Source organism: Gopherus flavomarginatus, chromosome 3, assembly GCF_025201925.1.
Source record: "Gopherus flavomarginatus isolate rGopFla2 chromosome 3, rGopFla2.mat.asm, whole genome shotgun sequence".
Classification (NCBI taxonomy): domain Eukaryota; kingdom Metazoa; phylum Chordata; order Testudines; family Testudinidae; genus Gopherus; species Gopherus flavomarginatus.
Window position 1 is genome coordinate 106,858,272 of NC_066619.1, and position 20,457 is coordinate 106,878,728.

Below are 20,457 nucleotides of genomic sequence, written 5' to 3' on the forward strand. Positions count from 1 at the left end.
CAAGAAAGATGACCGGGTTTTAAATACATTACTAGAGGTGGCAAAGCAATTATCGGGGAGGCTGGAGAGGTTTCTGTGATCCAGATGAGAAATGTGGACCTGAAAAATGTTTTTCACTGTGTGGTTAGAAAGAGCTTGGATCTCAGAAAAGTTATGGAGGAAGAAATGGCTAGATTGGACATAGCTGGGATGTGCAGCTCAAAGAGAAAGGAGGAGTCAAAGATGATTCCCAGGTTATGAGCCTGGGGTAAATTCACACATATATAGCTACTATTCTCCTAAAACAGTTAAGGTTGCTGCTACATTTTAAAGTCATGGTTATATTTGTTTTATGTAGTGTATACCATTACTCAACATGGTTTTAAACATTAAACTTCCAGGACAAAGACTATTACAACACATAAAAATTGTATGGGTTCTGTGCTAATGAATATTAAATACTGTAAACTATTTTAACAAATTATACTGTGCTGTAGATTGACATACTGAGTAGATAAAATCTGTAAGGGCATTCAAGTTTCAAAGATCTGCACATATAATCCTAATCACAGATAAACTGATTAAATAAATAGGCAAAGAGAACTGAATATAAATTCAAATTATAGGTTTTTTTTAAAAATTACACAAAATTGCATAGTACAGTCTCTGAGGGTATGCATAAAATATCTTATCTCTGTATCCATGATAGACCTTAGGCAAAGGAGATTCATTACTAGTAATAGCCATTAGTAAACTAGATAAAAAGAAAATAAGGAACCATTCTGCTAAACTTTGTTAAATTTCATTAAATTCAAAGTCCACTATCATATCTCTAATGATAATACTCAGTAGGTGAACCATTTTAAAAGCTGTGATATTCTGGAGCTAATTAATAATTGCTTGGACTATAGCTACATGTGATCTTCACATGGACAAGTTTTTGTTTACCTGAATGCGATATAAACAGGTTTTGAAATGTGCCAAAATGTTGGTTTCTGCTGTGATCACAGGTCTATTTACTAGTTATTTTTATTTCCTTTTACCTTTTTACAGTTTTACTATGCTAAAACATTCTTTGGAAAGGAAATATGCTGTTAATTATGTTCCACCCAAGATGGATGCTTCACTCACATATTAAGGAATATTGAAAAATGCCCCAAATATTTAACACAAACACATCAGAACAGAACAGAATTTAATTTTATATATGAAGTATCTCTCAAAGCTCTTTTGAAAGCAATTAGTATTGCCAAGATTGTGTGCACACAACCTGGGTGAGCAGGATGCTGCTAAGCACAACCATCTCGGTACTTGAAACTACCATGGGGCCCAATCCAACTCCCACCAAAATCAATTGAAAGATTCACACTAAAGCCAATGGGAGTTAGATTGGGCCCTTCCAAAGAGAACGACTGTTATACAAGATACCTGGATTGTATCATGATTTTTCAAAAATAAATCTTGAGTTGATTCTGTAAAGTAAAGTATGTATTTACATACATCCAATAGTGATGGGCAAATCGCATACATACGTTTGTCCAACAGCTTGCATATCAAGCCTGTTAGGTGAGTTAAACATGTCCATGAATCAGGGAATATAATGTATGACTAGCTGATTTTCATAACAAAACAGGGTTAGAAAAAGATTTCCAACTGCCACAGGGGCATTCCAACCAGTGTCTGCTTTTAAGACTCTCACTCAGCTTCTTTAGCAGGTATTTTACAGTTAATTCTAATAAAGACTTCCCTCAAGGCCAGTCCCGCCACCCTCATCTCAGATTTAGAGTTATTTCTACTCTTCTCCAAATGAGGGAAGGAAAGAATTGCCTTCTTCAGTACCAAAAAGCAAAATCACCTCTTTAAGTGTTGTCAGAACTTCTAGCTTCTCACTATGCACAATTAAAGATAAGTTTGCAGTATTTAAAAAAAATTGAATTTTTGGATGCTGAGAAAGAATATCAGAACAAAACAATACAAGGAATACTGTTCTGATTGGCCAGGACTCAAGGATGTGGATGTATGAAGCGCTGAATCATTCTGAGGCCCTTGTAGCATAATTCATGTCTAAAGTGCCTCAGAGTATACAAAACCTTAAATATGATTAATAATATTAACAAAATTATTAAGGAATTTTACATGCTAGTTGTACTAAGACAGACCAGAAGTGAGACTTGACTTTTGAATCCAGTGAGCCAGAAGATCTACAGCGTAAAGCTGAATGGGCTCAGAAAAGTATGTCTACTCTAAATGTTCTGCAGAAAATGTCTTCATTTCTCTTTCTTTTTTTTATCAGGGCGGGAAACATTGAACTCCATTTAGTCATGCAGAATGCTGCTCCATGTGGCCACAACTTTTGTCACCTACAGTGGATTCTAGGGGGCATGCATGAGTATCAGTGGGTGCTAATTTTGCAATTGTCTCACTTATCATTGTTCTCCTAAACCACTGATGATGACCCAGGACGTTCATTCCCTCTCTAATTTCTCATGTTTTGGTGCAATAACTCCTCAATTCCTTCAATTCTCCATAACTGATTAAGGCACAGGAACCTGAGAAAACAGTGCTACTTCTTGTCCACCAAAATTTCAGTCTTTAGTTGACCTGTTATTTGTAAAAAAAAATACAACAAAACAAAAACAAACAAATAAACAAACAAGACACACACCCCCATCACCACAATTACAATAGTAGCAAAACCCCTTGAGTCACCATTGTCCAGGTAAGGTGGCACAACACTTTTAAATGATTCGAAAGACAATGATCTAAAGCGTTAATACAAAATCCTTTTGGACCAAGAAACCACAGCATAGCATTTGACCAATGTGTGAGCTTAGCCAGTTTTGAGATGACAAGCATCATAGCACAAATCAGAGCCATCACCACATAATCACTTCAGAAAAGAGCCACCAATCATAGATATAAGTACTGTGATCCACCATCTTGAATTATAGCTTTTGTTCTTAAAAACCTCATCTTCAAATTTTCCTTTTATCTCTTGAAGGTGACAGTCACTAGAGGCCTAGGAGAAGCAGCAGCTTTTAGTTCTGTAGTCCTGGAGAGCTTTGAGTGAAAGTTACTTTTTAAAATGGCACCACTGATGCAGAGATAATCAACATACAAACATGCACTCCAGTTTCTGAATATACCCACCTATATGTTTATACTTGGAGTACTTCTTTTTTAACTTCTGCACAAATGCTCATCTTCTAGGCAGCCTTTGTATCCCTATATACTTTCAGAAATAGTCAGGATGTAGTCTATAAGTCAGTTTGGTTTGTCTCAAAAGTTTTCTTTTCATCCCTAAAAGGGCACCCCCAAACACTTTCTGGTTAAATCCTACCAGTTTTACTCACACTGAAGATTACCTTACTGTGCAGGTATTATTTATTGCTTCTAAATTTAAAAACACAGCTACAAAAACTCATCCAGTTCTCTAGGCACTTATTCTCTAAAATTAAAAATTTCATTATAAACACAAGGACTGCCACTAAACATACTTGTCTCACTCAGCCCAACCCCTCTTCAACAGCTTTAACAAAGAGGAGGAAAATATGGGGTTTGCAGCATGCCTGGAAAGTTAACAAATATGGGTTCTGGAGGCTCCTTTCCAGAGAACTCCCTGACAGCAAGTCCCCCTCCAGCTTTAGCACCTCTGCCGTTTTCAACTATGGTAGTGTATCATGAGGGAGAGAAATGAGCTCCCACGTAATTAGCTCCCAAACCATTTAAGACTTTATAGGTTAAAACTGGCACACTGAATTCCAGCCTGAAGCTTATTGGAACTAGCTCCACTGAAATGAATGGGACTTCTCAAAGAGCATGGTACAATTCAAAATTAGTGAGGGTGGCAGAATCTGATCATAATCGTCTTGTAGCTCCATCTATGTGATACAAATGTTTTCTTAACTATTTTGAGAACAAAGTTAAAACTTGGGGAAGCTTTAAAATACATTCCACACACCTATTTCTTAGGTTTTGGTTTCATTCACAAAGAGACTAATCACAAATTCCAGCTCAAACCTTCTCCCCGGGCTTGGTTCTTCTTAGCATTCTCCCCAAGGGCTAGAACCTAGACTTTATATGCTCAGAAAGTCACTTCCATCTCCCTTATAGCCAAAGTGAAGTTAATGAGTCCTGTCTAGTGCAATGAGTCAGCAGGAATCCATCAGCAGTTCCCTACAGGCTTCCAACACCTGCTAACAAGGTAGATCAACAGTGGAGCCCCAACACTATACTGTATTCTGCAGACAAATATCCTGCATGCAACATCAACACATTTTGATTACTATCAATAACTGGATGAAAGTCATCCTTTTTGTTCCAACAAAAGTCATCAGAGCACTAGGAGGGGTAAGGAAGCACAACACATGTCGCTGCATATACCTTTTCTTCATTTATTTCTTCCTACTGTGCCACAGTATTGGTTAGCAATTTTGAAACCAAACAATATTAATTCTATCTACACTAATAATTTATGCTGGACATTGGGTTCATTTGCAAAGATACTGATCTTGACACACAATGATAGTTTCAATGGTTTCCACTGTCATACATCATTCTGAATTTTCCTTTACAGTGGTGTAAAACTCTTGGTGACAATCTCTTTCATTAGGTTATTTTCCAGATACCCCAATACTTAATTCTTTCAGGGCATTATAAGAGGTAACACAGAAAAAAGAGAGCTATAGCACCAGTTTTTCAGCTGATTTACTCCTGACTTGTTCTAACTAACAGCTGTAAATCAGCACTAAATCATCTACAACATATACTTGTTTACTTATCAAATTATTAGGATACATAGGTGCTCCTACCACCTGCATATAACCAGAGCTTGGGCATAATATGCTTTATTGAAAGAACAAAATTTTGGAATACTCATTATTTTTAATTGTCTGTGGTTATAAAGATACCATATGGAGCCCCCACACTGCTCTAAACAAAAGATATGCACTTGCTGGGGTTTTGTTATATTAAAAAAAAAAGAAGATCATTTCAAAATAACTACAGTAACTCCTCATTTAAAGTCGTCCTGGTCCTTGTTACATTGCTGATCAATTAGGGAATATACTCATTTAAAGTTGTGTAATGCTCCCTTCTAATATTGTTTGGCAGTGGCCTGCTTTGTCTACTGCTTGCAGGAAGAGCAGCCTGTTGCAGCTAGCTGGTGGGGTTTGGAGTGAGCCCCCCAGTGAGCTCGCCCTATCAGCTCCCCACTCCCCTAAGTTCCCTGTGCAGCAGCTGCCTGCAGTTCACCTGTGTCACTCCCCCTCACTGTCACGTGCTGCTCCTGCCCTCTACCTTGGAGCTGCTCCCCGAGACTCCTGCTTGCTGTGCCGGGGGAGGGAAGAAATAGAGGGGCTAATGTCAGGGTGTCCCTCTCCCCTCTGCTCCTGCACCCTGCTTACCCCATCTTCCATAGAGCAGGGGCACACACCAGGGCTGCAGTCTCAGCAAACTGATCTAATTAACAAAGCAGCATACTTAAGGGAAATGGGCATCTCTCCCTCAATTCTTGCTGCCTTGCAGAGTGAGAGAGTTAATCCTTGAGGGCTCAGCCAATTGCTAGTTCATCATTTAACAGTAAGGGAAATATCCCACTCTCTGACTCCTCCACCTCAAACAAGGTTCACAATCATCATCACTATGTACCAGTATTAAATTATTTGTTTAAAACTTATAATGTGTGTAGATATAGATGTAGATATAATATAGTCTTTTATCTGGTGAAAAAAAAATTCCCTTGAATCTAACCCCCTCATTTACTTAATTCTTATGGGGAAATTGGATTTGCTTAACATCGTTTCACTTAAAGTCGCATTTTTCAGAACATAACTACAATGTTAAGTGATGAGTTACTGTATATAAACCCCAGCCAGAGCTTCAAGGGCTCTGTCCCTCAGGACTTGACTGTTCCATATGCTAACTCTTACTGTCAGAGGGCTACCACCACACAGGGCCACCCGGGGGGGGGCAATAGGGGCAATTTGCCCCAGGCCCCGGGCTCTGCAGGGGCCCCCACGAGAGTTTTTTGGGGCTCCTGGAGCGGGGTCCTTCACTTGCTCCAGGGGGCCCGGAAAACTCTTGCGGGGCCGGGCCCCAGAGCTGCTTCTGCTCCCAGTCTTTGCCGGTGAGGGGCTCCTTCTGCTCCGGGGGGAAGGACCCCCCGCCAGCGAATTACCGTCGAACCGGGACCTGCCGCTGAAGTGCAACCCGGTCTTCAGCGGTAATTCAGCGGTAGAGGGCCTTTCCGTTCCAGGACCCGCTGCCGAAGTGCCCCGAAGACCTGCGGCAGGGATCCCCCGCCACCGAATTACTGCCGAAGAGCAGGCTGCACTTCGGAGGCGGGTCCCGCTTCGGCGGTAATTCGCCAGCGGAGGGCCCCCGCCACAGGTCTTCGGGGCACTTCGGCGGCGGGTCCCGGAACGGAAGCCCCCCGCCGCCGAACAGGGCCGGCTCTAGAATTTTGCCGCACAGGGGGCGCCATGCCGCTTGCCGGTCTCGCGTCTCCAGTGGACCTTCCGCAGGCATGCCTGCAGATGCTCCACCAGAGCCACAGGACCAGCGGACCCTCCGCAGGCACGCCTGTGGGAGGTCCACCGGAGATGCCTGCCGCCGATGGCCCCAGGAATCCTCTGGGCGGCCCTGCCACCACACCTCCAGCAGGGTAAAGTCTAACAAGCCAGACCTGCCCCAGTGAGACAGCACACATTTACCTGCAGCTCCTAGCAGAATTCCAGCATTAAGTAACAGGGTGGGATAAGAAGAAACTCTTTACACTCTCTTACACACCAATAAAAAAGTGGCAAGAGCAAGAATCTCTGGTGTGCAAGGCTAAAACCATCTAAGAAAAGGATGTTATTTTCCACCACTGCCCTTGGATTAGTGTACAGTCTTTTTTATTAATTTTTTTTTAGGAAATAAAACTGACTGAATCATCCCTTTTCCATAGCTGGACAAGTACAATTGTTCTATCTGGTCTAACCTTTTTTTCAGTGTCCAATCAGAAAATTGCATCCAGCAAACTAATTCAATTCAGAAGTTTGTGTACAGGCATTCTTTGAAAGGCTCTAAAATTGTTGACCTTCAGGGCACAATACAAAGCCTATCCATTTTCCCAGGTGTTTGGCCAGGGGGATGGCAAGAGAAACGGGGGTTCTACAGCATGATGGGGTCCTCATTTGCACTGTTGATTTGACTCATTTATTTTTATTATGGAGGTGAGCTTATTAGAAATTAAAAGAAATAGATAAAAATAAATAGTGTCAACCAGGAACCTTTTGTGAATGAAGCTCACTTGATTTGGCTGTATTAAGTATAGCATGTCAGACATGAACTAACTAGATAGTAACTTCAAGAGGAGTTATGAACTGCCAAGAGAATGCCAATTCTTTCCCCAAAGATTGCACCCTTAAGGCTGCACTCCTTTGGAGCACTCTTCACAAACACTACATCCCTTGGTACAAACAAATCCAGTGGTAGTACTTGGAGAAGGTGCTGACAGAGCTCAGATGGCTGCCTAGCTGAATTCAGTCAGGAAGGCTTCTCTTCTCTTAACCTCAGAAGTGGCCATGACTCTAAGGAAATTAGCCTTAAATGTGATTGGGCAAGGAGGAATTGCCAAGCTGCAAGGTAAGCCAAATGCAGGAAAAGGTCAGTGCAGGAAAGGATGGCTGAAGAGGCTTTTTAATCTTTTAGTGGGGAGCTTATTAGATAATGAAGAGGAAACGGGATTTTCTAAGCTGCTGCATCCAGAACAAGTAGGTCTTCAGTGTCCTCTGGATGTAAAAAGTGTGCCAGAGAATTTCCATCCACACTGAGATCTTAGGTCAGATGGTGGAGGAGGGGAGCATCCTAATTAAGACTTGTTATAAGGAAGACAAGACAAAGTGAAAAGCATTACCTTTTTTCATAAAAGAAGAGGTCGGAGGTGTAACAATCTTGGGGTTTACTAAATAAACCAGCGAATGAGAAAGGAATAAAACTTTAATAAAACAAACTGGAGAACATCTCTGGTGAACTGCTGCACACAATCATGCAATGTTCCCAACCCCCGCCTACAGAGCACATCTCCAAATTCCCACACTCACAACACTATCCCTTATGAGGGAGTGTCTCCAAATCATAATCTTTCATAAATATATCTCTGCAGGAGGATTGTATACCAATGTTGCAAGCTCCTCCACTGTTTGGAGAGAAGCCACTGCTACTACCTGTCAATGAGTCTTCTGATAGGGGAAAATTCTACTCTGTTGCACTAAGGTACAGCAGGACTAATTCCACTCATTTCAATGGGCTAGGTACAACAAAGAAAAATTTCACCCTTAAAAATCTTTAAATAGGGGTCACAAAATAAGATGGACAGGGCTGACACATCAGTATGCTTGTATTGAATTTTTCTTGTACCAAAAAGTTGTTAGGGCCTGAGACAGGCCTGAACCTGATCTGACTTTTCAAGAATCAAATAATATTTTGACAAAAAAAATTGCTTTGTTCCTACAATGGTATGATTCAGGAATATTTGCCTGCAAATAGCATGTCTGTATATTTGTGTGTCAACTAACCGCGTTGGGAGTTAAGAGCAAACCTTGGAGCTGGTGTTTGATTTAGACTGTGTGAGAGAGCAAAAGACATTACATATGTTTGGGAATAGTACTAACAAAAGAAAGAGTAAAGCAAAAAGTACTAGCAGCACTTACATTTTAGGCACTTTCAAACTATCCAGGATGATTTACTGGTATTCATTTCAGGAAGAAGATTTTAAACCTACAAACTTTACACAAAAAATTGCAGTCCTACTTGTCCGAGGAAATCTGGTACTTAACTATACAGATTCCCTAATCTGTCAATCTTCATTTCTTAGATTCATGATCTAGAAACATATGTCTATCATTCTTATTTCCAGACCCATTCATTTATTGATGGATAAAAATAGCAGGAAGTGATATCTACGGGTGTTAAGTAAAGCCTGTCTGATTTATAACATCTATCCAGCACAAAGCGATGACAAAAATTGTCTCCCACCTCACTGTCCAGTCGCACAATGAACAAAGAGAATAGTCCTATGGCTGTCAATAGTTAGTTGTGTGCGTTAAATTTTATATTAATACTTGCTCGAAAACCAAAGATGTGCCAACAATTAAGGATTAAAATAGCAGAAACATATAGCATCAATTGAAGCTTACAAAAGGATGACAGAAGACGGAATTTGATGCCTAGAATTCCATCTGATAACCAATCTTCTTTCTTTCCTTATCTGCCTATGCCCCATATGGTCATGATGTATGGGGTGCCAGGCAAAATTTGAGAGAGTGGCATTGTGCAAAAGTGTGGTGAGTACTGCAGATTGCAGTTCCTGCAAGAAAATCGCAGCCCATGATTTTCTTACAGCCTTAGCTATATGTTTAATCTTTTAATTTGTACCATTTTTCCTTTCTTAGTATACTTGAATTTATATATCAAAAAGTGTCTAAACAGTGGAGGGGGGGGGGAGGAGGAGAGAGAGAGAAAGAGAAGATAATCCAGCCTGAAACTATATTCCCTTTAGGTGGAGGACAGAGTGCAAGGTTCAAGGCAGGGGAACAGGTGCAAGAGGCATTCACTTGCCCACAAACCCACACAGAATAGGAAGATCCATGCAGCAAGGATCTTCTTCTGCATATGGATCTAGAGAGAATTATTTCTCCCTCTTAATGTTTTTAGCCCTTCAAAAAAAATCAAGAACCCATTGTAAACTGACACTGTGCTGTCTTCCAGAGTCTGCAGACAGAAACTGTCAGTATTTCTGCCCCCTGTTTTTGTATGTGTGTCTGTTTTTTGCCTGAGTATCAGCAGGACAGTGAAATTAACAGATTCTGGACCAGTGTTGGCAATTTTCTGGGAAAAACTAGTTTAGGACAGGCTGCTAGTAAACACTGGATGAAACCCATTTTAAATCAGGAAACTGGTGGAAATAATTGCATCAGCATCCAGCAAGTCCAGGAAGCACAGAATGTGTCTTTTCAAACTTTGGATACATCCATTCAAAACTGACAAATAGGCTCAGTTTATCTACCTCGTCAAACTTTATCTTCTGCTACGGAATGCTGCATGGCCAAATGGAGTGGTAATCTGCAACTCCGCACGCTTCAAGCCTACAACTCTGCATTACTGATGCTTTCATATAATGGAATATATTTGACATTTACTTATATACTACTAAAAACTGAAATATAAGTCATGACGTATAATTTTCTTGAGAAAATACTGAACCAAAATGTACACACGTTCCAATGTTCAATAATATAATTACATGCATTAGTATTGCACTGACTGCAGTTTTACTTTTTATTTGTACAACCCTAAATTAATCTATAAATCTACTGCATTATGTAACTACAGTCTGAATATGTACCTAAAACTAAGTATAATGTGGTGTGCATTAATTATCCAGTTTTAAAAATAGAAAATGCCTTAAAATGCAACTAACTAGTTTTCCCCAAAGCAATAAAAACCATGATGTTACCTGGTAAAAACTACTGCTGGTAACTCCATGCCATCCCTGTTCTGGAGAGGCTATCCACTTACCACAGCCTCTTCACTTACGGCAGCCTCTCGCCCAGGTGGTATGATTTACAAAAGAATAGATTGCCTTGCACTTGCTGGGATATTGCCAGATAGTTTTCCAGATATGATAATAAAGTTTTGGCCTAGCTAAACTACTTTCCTGGTATCTAGTCTTGCCCACAACAATGTCAGAATTCAGGTTTCCCTTGCAGACTTAATTCAGTCTCTTTATGCATATGCATTATAATACAGTCTTTAATTACATGACCGCATACTATTTTTTCCACAGAAACACCTGCCTCTTCAGATTTGAAGCAGAATTAAAACCCTATTAAGGTTGTTTAGGGGGGCTTAACAGGACTACGTATTTTCAACAAAAATCAGCAGACTGGCTAATCCCATATCATTGCACCAAGAGAGTCTGGATAAAATAAGAGAAACACTAAGATAAAATACTTCCAAATACAGATTGAGACCACAGTTTATCTGGTAACCAGGACTTAATAAGTAATTGCAAGATCTGGTGGAAACTTGTGACAAGAGTGCCAGAGAAGGCTTAATAATGTAATGTAGGTCATTAATCCTATCAGCCTTGCCAGATCACTCTCAGAACAAAATAGTAATATATCTGCACCAGTTCGCTGATATTGTTTATTGCTGAAATATAACTGGCAATTTATTTCAAAAATATATAACAATATTATTGGTAAAAATGAGCTATTGGAGTAAAATATTCAAAAATGCCTAAGTTACTTTCAATGGGATTTAAGATCCTAAGTGAATTTAGTACTTTTAAAAATTTCACTCTCAATCAATGCAATTGTCACTTTTTTTGACCAATGGATATCTTACCAGATAATTTTTAAAAATTGTTTTTGTTGTTGGGCACCAATCATGCTCAGCTACAAGTTGGCTAGCTGCAATATTTGTACTCAAACAGAAGAAAAAAAACAGAAAAATTAACTTTACTGAAAGCAAAACTAATTTTATTGCTACTGATTTTTAGCTGGATTCTGCAGCCATTTTTGCAATGAGTAACACAAGTTGTGCCAGCGTAAGCAGTGATTACTTATACTGAATGTTAACCTGCTCAAGTTTTTCAGCTGTTTTATGCAACTTAAATAAAAGCTAATTTTTGTACTGACACTATGGTTCATGCTCCCCAGTGAAGTTTGAAAGGCAACTTGAATACTGTGCTATTTGACTTAGGGTGGAAGGGAGTGATGAAATCCCATATAGTCTCTGCTTAACTTTACTGGGCTCATGTAGATCCTGAACATGGAAACAGGAATTGCTTTTGATGTCAACAGCAATATAATCTTTGAAGAGTATCTCATACTTCATGTGGGATAGTGACCACAGCCCTATCAAACAGAACAAATAAGGGGCATTATTCATCCTACCTCTAACTCCATTGACTTGATTTGGCCTGTTAACTTTTATAGCATTACTGAAATGTTATGAAATTAACATCCACTAACAAGAAAAATAATGAAAATATATTTCAGTAATTTAGATGACAGACATACTGTAAAGTCAGGTTATTCCAACTGCCATATTTTTTGTTTCTTCTCCTGTCCCTTCAGTTCTGAAAAGAGGTTAGCACCTGATATCTCTAGGATTCCTAGCTTTTCAAGGACAAGGTGCATTTGTTTCTAGCCTTGGTAGTTTACAGGATACCAGGCATAAAACCTGTCAAAGTTCAATTGGACTAATGGTGCTTTTTTGATACTGATCCAGGTCTCAATACAGTAAGTCTCAGATCTTGGACCAATGCAATTTTTTCATTCCGGAGGATGGAAAGGATGAGGTTTTATAAAGCATGAATTGTAAAATGTGGCTTTCCATCCACATCTGATACACAGTTTGAAGTCTGAAATAATGTACTGTATCTTGGAAGAAAGTGAATAATGTTTTTTGAAAATGACAGAGGAAAAAAACAAATAAAATTGTCAATGAAAATATTTTCTGTATACACTGAGAATTCTTCTTTCACCCTTTTAGGACAGAGGTCAATTACAGTAACAGTGCAAGAATCCTCATCCCTCCAATGGAAAAGGGTTAAGAAGGAGATATTCATTACTGGAGAAATACATGCATAGAGAACCTGAACCAACAGTGCGGTCCCATGATTATTGATTTTACTAACTAACTGTAAAATCTAATAATAGACTGTAATTAATGTTGGAATAGACATTCAAAGGCTCAAGTAGCACTTATGTCTATAATTCCTATTAAGTTCAATGGCCCTTACAGGCAGTGTCTTTGAAAACCTACTCCACTATTAATAAGTATGTAGACAGCACAATAAACATACACTATTCTTTACAAAACACAGAATAAACCATGCATCCTGCAGGCACAGTGATGGCCATGACATATTCTTACAACTAATGCAGGTGTAACAATAAATACATGGAACAACAGGCCAAATACTGGATTAACAAGCACGCAGAAACAAAGCATGTCTTGTTTTATAGGATTAGGACAGCAAATATTGCATCTGTAAAATTGTTTCAGAATAGTTTGTGTAACCAAGAAAAGTATGATAGTATAATAGATTTCAGGAAGAAAAATGAAAAAATTCATATCTACCTCAGCTTTAGAGATGGCTTTTTAAGAGATCAAAATATAGATTCATAGTGATCAACATTCTCTGCCTCGAGTATTCTGCACCTCATAAATCCAGAAAAAAACAAACCCTTGGTCAAAAACACTTTGACCAAGACTTTCAAAAAACAGGTGTCTAAAATTCAGCTGCTACGTGCTTACTTGCTGGCATGAATAAATGCCCAGTTTTCAAATGAGATGAAAATTCAGCAACTCCCATTACAGTCAATGGAATCATCATATACTGACTCTGATAAGGAGGAAACTTAAGAAAGAAGCTACCTTCCTGACTTCAGTGATGTGTGACTTCCTATCATATCCTAACATGATTCTTGTCTTACTTTCAGGGCATGGATCATGCTGCAGGAGATTTATCAGGCCTGTACACCCCTTTGTGGGATTATTGCAGAGTGGCGTTTTGTATTTATAGGCCTTCATACAAGATTGAAGCCTGTTCTCTCATTTGTTCCCCCACTGAAGGATTTCCCAAAGTAGAACATTTTTTAAACCAGTTTAGTTAAGCAAATGGAAAAACCCTACCTAGATACTCATACTTGAATTTAAGAGTGGCTTACTTAGATCTGTTCCTAATCAATTTAAGCTAACTTGATAAATTTGGTCAATTAATGTGACCATACAACCTTTTGCACTAGTTTAACTACATCCATTTAGATAATTGGTGCACCTCTGCATGCACATAAATTCTTTATCCAGCTGCTAAAAGAAATCTGAATCTGCAAATGAGTCTCTACCCCAGGCAGAATCACAAAATTATACAAGACCCCATCTTGAATACCTTATTTAGGCATACTCAGTCCTCCAAATGGGAATTTGCTTGAGTACAGTTGAATGAAATCAGAACCAACACTGAATAAGAACCTCAGTATGACATGCAGAAAGTAGGAAGTATTTTTGTTTATTCTTTAACTGACTAACAAAAGACTAGCCTTCGAAATCAGCAGTAAATCACAACAAACCTCTTCAAGGGAACTCATCCCCAACCTCCTCTGGACCACATGCTCTCCAGAGACCAGAGCAGCACACTAGCTATCTGTCAGGTATCCAGCAGAATTTAAGCTGTTGGTTTTGACCTATAAATCCTAAACAGAAATGAGGCCAATTCTCTATGCTATTTTGCCACAGGTGTGGTCAGTGGAGGTACCAGACCTGGAACTTGACTGATATAGGAGGGAGAATATAGCTGGCAGGGCATTCCCCATGAACACCCCTCAGCTTTAGAACTCACCCCCCTACTGATCTGAAATAGTCCAAGTTTATTCACTGCCAGGGCATGCACGAGGCATGAGCCATTTGTTTTTCCTACCAACACAGGGCTTTGGTAGAAGATTTGTAATACGTTTTGGCTAGTAGGTTATTTTTGGCTGTGGTGGATATGGTGATTAGTGGTTGAAAGAAAATTACAAGAGCAATTATATAGTTGCATCTTTAACTGTCAGAAAGCACCTAGAATAAGGGATAGGTGCTCCTTTCTGGTAGATGTGCATAAAGATCAAAATAAATAAAATAAACAGGCACAATGATGGCCATGATATAAATAGCTAAACAGAACTAGGAAATAAGATGAAAAGACAAAATGCTGAGGTGACAAGAATGATTTCACCAGAGTAGGCAGCAAAAATTAACAATACAAAGTTTCATGCAGTACTTATACTGGCAATACTGTACGTAGGATGTGTGAGCTGAACACATGCACTTGTACATGGACTCACCTACCTATGACAGAGAATTTTAAAAGCTGAGACTTATTAATTTAGCCTTTCTGGTAAGCTCCATAGAGTGCATATATATATGGAGGCAAAATGAGAGAATAATTTTCATTAATGTTGTCATACTGACAAACAAAAGCCTACTCAAAGTTTGAATAAAAGTTCCTTATGTATCTTGATTGTTAAACAACACGACCAACTTGACTTAAAGAAATTGTTCAATAGCATGAGAAGGCTAATTATGTTGTACTAACTTCCTTTTGTCTAGTATAAAAGGAAGTTTTCTTACTTTGCCAGGCTGAGTATAATAGTCTATGAATTTTGAGATCAAAGAAGCAAACTGAATGTTTTCTAAAGTAAGAGTTTCCTTCACCAAGTTTTACACTTATTGCAGCTAAAAGAGCTGTGTGAAGGGATCAGCACTAAACCCAAAGGACAGGCAGTGCACAGCAAGAAAGAGAGCAACTCCCTCGTGCTTTTTGCAGGTCACTATCAAGGACTGTGTTAGCAGATCCACACCAGACCCTTAACAGGCAGCTCTGCTGCTACCAGTAATTAGCTTGGACAGCTCTGGCTCCAAGGCTACACCATAATGAGCTCAGCTGGGATTAGTAGGACAGGGCAGGGAACCAAGAGAGCAGAGGCATTCTGCACTGCGTATGTATCAAGGAGATCAAACAAGGATGGCTGGCTAGGTTATCCCCTCACCACCTCATTCCAAAAATGAAGCACGGCAGTGTATAAGATACAGGCTAATGAAGAGCGACACCTCCAACAGATGAGAGCCACATTAATTAACACAATCCCTAGATCATGTAATACAGTTTCTGTTAGTGCTAGCAAACTTGTAACTTGTCACTGATTTAAGAAAAAAAAATCTGATGTTTTTTCCCCCCTTTTTGTTTCTGGTAGAAGATAATGGTTTAATCTTGGAATTATGTAAGGAATTCCTCTGTGTGGCGCAAAGAGAAAAAGCTTCAGAAAACAAGCACGTTTCTCCATGTATATATCATTTAAAAAGGAAACTCACTTTTCAATCAATAGCTTTTTATGCTCTCTTTTGAAATATGCCAGCTCGTTCCAGACAGCATCAGAATCTTCTTGGCGAAGCTGGTGGGGATCTGCACGCTGGTGTTTGCTTTTAGTGTTTTCAGTTCTGCTAATAAATGAAAAGATTTTTGTTTTAAAGGTGGCTCCATTCTCAGTCAGTCATTCTCACACACACACACACACACACACACACACACACACACACACACACACACACACACACTTGAAATTGCTACATCTAGTGGATGTAATTCTTGTATTTTATTGGATAAGAGTCCTAAAATCTGGTGTATCGAAATTAAAGTTCCAATTAAATAGCTTCTGAAAGATAGCCTGCTGGTATGGCAGCACGCTCTGAACTGATGTGTGGCAGATCAGTGTCTCCCTCAGTCAGTCAGTCAGTCAGTCAGTCAACAGAGAGAAAGTACAAGGTGACAATGTTGTACACAGTCTCCAAAAAGGTTATGAGCCACCAGCTCTCTAGCACCTCCTGTCAATCAATCTATAAGTGGCACAAGTATCCAGTCTTAGAGCAAGCTGACAGCCCATTCTTGTTGATAAAGCATGGGTGAGAAAGAGAGATGCTGAATTTAGGGGAAACACAGGAAAGAAAAGAAAAGAAATGATTTCAAAACTTCTATTTCACTTAAATGCCCTTACTGTGAATTAACAATGATGCCAGGGAGAACAATTAAATAAAACTATTCCTGCCGGAAATGCTTTTCATTCTCACTGTGTGCCAAATTCTTATCAAGGCAAGAATAACCTACAAAAGAGTGGAAGGCCCCACCATCCCTGCAGTCACTGATATCAATGGAAGTTGATTGTGCAACTGACAAGAGAATTGGACTCCATCAGCTGCCATCCAAACAGCAGGTTCTTGAGGAATCAAAGGAGCATCAGGCCTCTACCTTTTACAGAGAAACAGAAATTGCATAAGGGCTTGATTTTGAGTTGTTCCTAACACACAATTTAAATGTCAGGAGTGGTTTGGGGTTCCTTGTGATAACAAATAATGGTTTAATGTGTGACTTTCTTAATTTTTAACCCACTTTAAATTTCTACAGTTATATCATGGCCATTGCTATGCCTTTACTTTATAGACACTGTTTATAAACTCCATTCAGGAGGACAAGTCACAGGGCTTCATCCAGTACCCTCCTCTATAAATCAGCTGGTACGAGTTGCTATGGAAGCAATATAACTTGTAGCCAAGAATATTAAGGTTGCACTGAAACCTGAGTATCCTGAATATGTTCCCATTTAGCCAACAGCGGGCTTCATTTATTTATTAAACAGGAAATCGGTACTGGTGAAAGATGCTACCCTGACCACAACTGAAACCGAAGTATATCCATTGGCCATATATACAACAGTGAATGGACCATCCCTCTGACTGCCACAGTGTACATCAAAACTGAAATTAAATTTATTTACCTAAGGACATGAAAATAGTTCAGTGTGTGCATCCTTTCAATCCTTGCCCTCTTTGTTGATTCTGTCACCAAGGATGTCTCTTAGACACCTGTATATTAGTTACTGGGCATAGACCATCATGTCATTTCATCAGCTACCATTCAAAACATTTCAGTCACTGCAACCTGGACTGAATTTAAAACAGTCACCTTGAGGTTAAAAGTTCTGCATGCTATTACTAAAGAATTGAATCATCTCAATCTTAGTTTAAACAAAGTTATATGTCATTTGTTTTGATCTTTCAAACCTCCTTCCTCCCCTAGAGAAAAAGTACTGAATAACTTCATAAATCTTCGAAATTTTCATCTTGATAAGTTTTTACATTTTAAATACTCTGCCTGCCTCCCTAGAAATGCTAGAGTATTGTGCAGGAGTGGGAATCTACTAAAGTGGGGTAGGGACAGATGAATTGGGAATATACCTGATACCTGATTCTCAGTTACAGTAAGACCCCTTCATATCACTCTGGCACTACAAAGCAGCTTTAGAAGTGAGAGTAAATTATATTTACACGCATTTTAAGGTCTCTTTACTTGGTTAGAGAGGTGTAATGGAGCCTTAGAATATGTCTACACAGCAGTGTAAGCCCAGGGTTTGAATTCAGGCTCAAGTCTAACTCTTCTTCTGTCTACACACAAATAACACTAACCTAGGATTCCAGGGCCCCACAGATTGGAGGGTCCATGCCTGAGTGAAGTCAGGACCCAGGGTTCAAGTTATATTGCTTTGCAGTGTAGATGCAGCCCCACTGGACTCATGCTCTGAAAGTCTGCCAAAAGTATCCCACAATCCCAAGTGTAAACTTTCTTTGTCTTCTGGACAGCCAAGTTTGGTGGATAGTCAAGTTTTCCCAGAAGTCAAGTTATGCCACGGACAAAAGGCTACAGAGGCCACATTTCAGGAGGGCACTAGAAAGTCTGGCATATGGGAGATTGGACTTGAGCCCACATAATGCAATACGTATGTTGGAGCTCCAGTTTGGGACCCAGATTTCAACAATTTCTAACCAGGCCTAGGTTAACAAACCTTGGTCTGCTAACTCAAGTTCTACTAACCTGGGCTTACTCTGATGGGCAGACAAAATCCTAATATCAATGAGAATCTGACCATGAATCTTTCATTAGACATTATCTGGATTAATACGAGCAAACCAAGAAAAGATCAGGGGATAATGGAAAACATCCTTTTTCAGGAAAGCATGTAAGCACATGCTGAACTTTAAGCAAGTTAAGTCCCAATGACAACTGCTTAAGAGTTTTCCTGTAACATGGCCTAAATACTTCAGCCCTTAAAATTTCTAAAACTGAAATACTGTAATATATCTATAGTCCCAGATGTCCCTAAATTAACACACAAGATTTTAGGCATAATTTTCAGATTTTAGAATGAGAATTTTTGCCAATTATGGTAAGATTTTCAAACATTTAAAAACTTGTACTTGCCAGAGTTTTAATATTCTCATTATTTAGTTTTATTTACAATTATAATATAATCAACAATTTGTTTCTAGAATGACCAGAAATAATATCTTTAGAGTTGTTTGGCAAAGGTGAATATTCTACTTTTTGAGGCATATGCTGTTTTTTCCCCTTTCAATAACTAAAGTCAATCCAAATATCCTTTTTTAATATTTGAATTTTTCAGTGTTTCACTGAGGGATTATTATTTGTATATTATTTAATAAATATATTTGTAAATATAGTTTGCAACATAAAAAACAATTGTTCCATTATAGAAATTGAAAAACATACAGTCCACAAATTAATCCCATGGGGAATTAGATAGGCATAATAAGCAACGCTATCAGACCTTTGTCCAGCAGTCAAGTTTAAAATGAGATCTTAAACAAAGTAAGTAAAGATGTCAATTCAGGACATTTTACTTTTATGATTTAATCTTAAAATTTAATCATACGATTGTACGTCATGTGTTCTGTTTTAATAAAGGATAAAGACTTGATCATCACATAATCACTTCATTTGAATCAAATTCACTTTTAGAACACCTGTACAATAACTTCATTCAGATTTAATATTGAGGTGAAATGTTTTCAATGAGCTATGTAACTTACTTGCTGTAGTCCTCTTCCCACTGCTTTAATTGCTCTTTTACTGCTCTGTAGTTGGTCTGTAGCATCTGCAACCTTTCCTTGCGTTTTTCGTGGGCTTTTCTTAGCTCATCATTTTCTTGGGTCTGTATAACACCAAACAGAAAAAGTAAGAGTCTGATAAAATGTAATGGAGAGTTCCATACTGACAGCATGACTAAGCTAAAATTCCAATTGTTACACATACAATTTTATGATCTTAAGAAATTTAAACAGAAAGTTTGAAAATCATAGTAATTAGTTTCAAATAATTGGTTTGCTATTTCTCATGACTACTTACAAGTAAATATGGCATCTCATCATTTTCCATGCTGCTTAAACAGTTTCAAGTATTTACTACCCAAGCTCTTAATGTTCTTCCCATAGAGGCACTGATTTAATACACATGGAAATATATAGGCTGAAAAGGCATTTTCCCCATTGTATTTTACTCAAAAATACATTTGTTAATATTATGGGCTACTCAGCATTCATATGTTTTATACATATACTAGATGAAATCCTGGCCCCATTAAAGTCAATGGCTAAACTCCATTGACTTTAAGGAGGCCAGGATTTCACCCATTATATACATTTATTCTCATATTACTTAGTCTCTGACCTCTTATACAGTATTAAGCAGGAAAAGTAGGGGGGGGGAATTGACCTATGCTTTAATATGATCGTGATCATTTGGGAAAACACAGTTCATTCTGCAGAATGGGGAAAAAAAGGAGTATGCATTGATTTATATTCCAGGATTACATATAAACAAGGTTTTTACGCACCTTAATATTGCATCCCCAATAAACAAAGCTACAAATATAACACAAGAGCATTTAAGTGACTCCTTACAGAATGGAACAAATTAAATCCTACAGTGTAATACAAAATTAAACTAATAGTAATTTGTAGTAAAATTTGGTCTCAATTCTTCTGCTGTACTATGCAGTGAATTCCCAATTAATTCAATGGGATTCTGCTTGC

The 20,457-nt window shown here is 38.7% G+C and overlaps 1 protein-coding gene across 6 annotated transcripts in view; it reads right to left on the minus strand.

The window, feature by feature from the left end:
- Window positions 1-20,457, minus strand: part of CNTLN (centlein) — a 256,631-nt gene that overhangs the window by 104,827 nt on the left and 131,347 nt on the right. For 5 of the 6 annotated variants that reach the window (XM_050944136.1, XM_050944139.1, XM_050944135.1 and 2 more), the window contains 2 exons: window positions 19,456-19,577; window positions 15,889-16,017 (listed from right to left, as the gene is read on the minus strand). In XM_050944136.1, the coding sequence (XP_050800093.1) occupies window positions 15,889-16,017; window positions 19,456-19,577 (251 nt within the window). The remainder of the gene's footprint in view (window positions 1-15,888; window positions 16,018-19,455; window positions 19,578-20,457) is intronic. The other variant, XM_050944137.1, reaches the window with a different exon arrangement.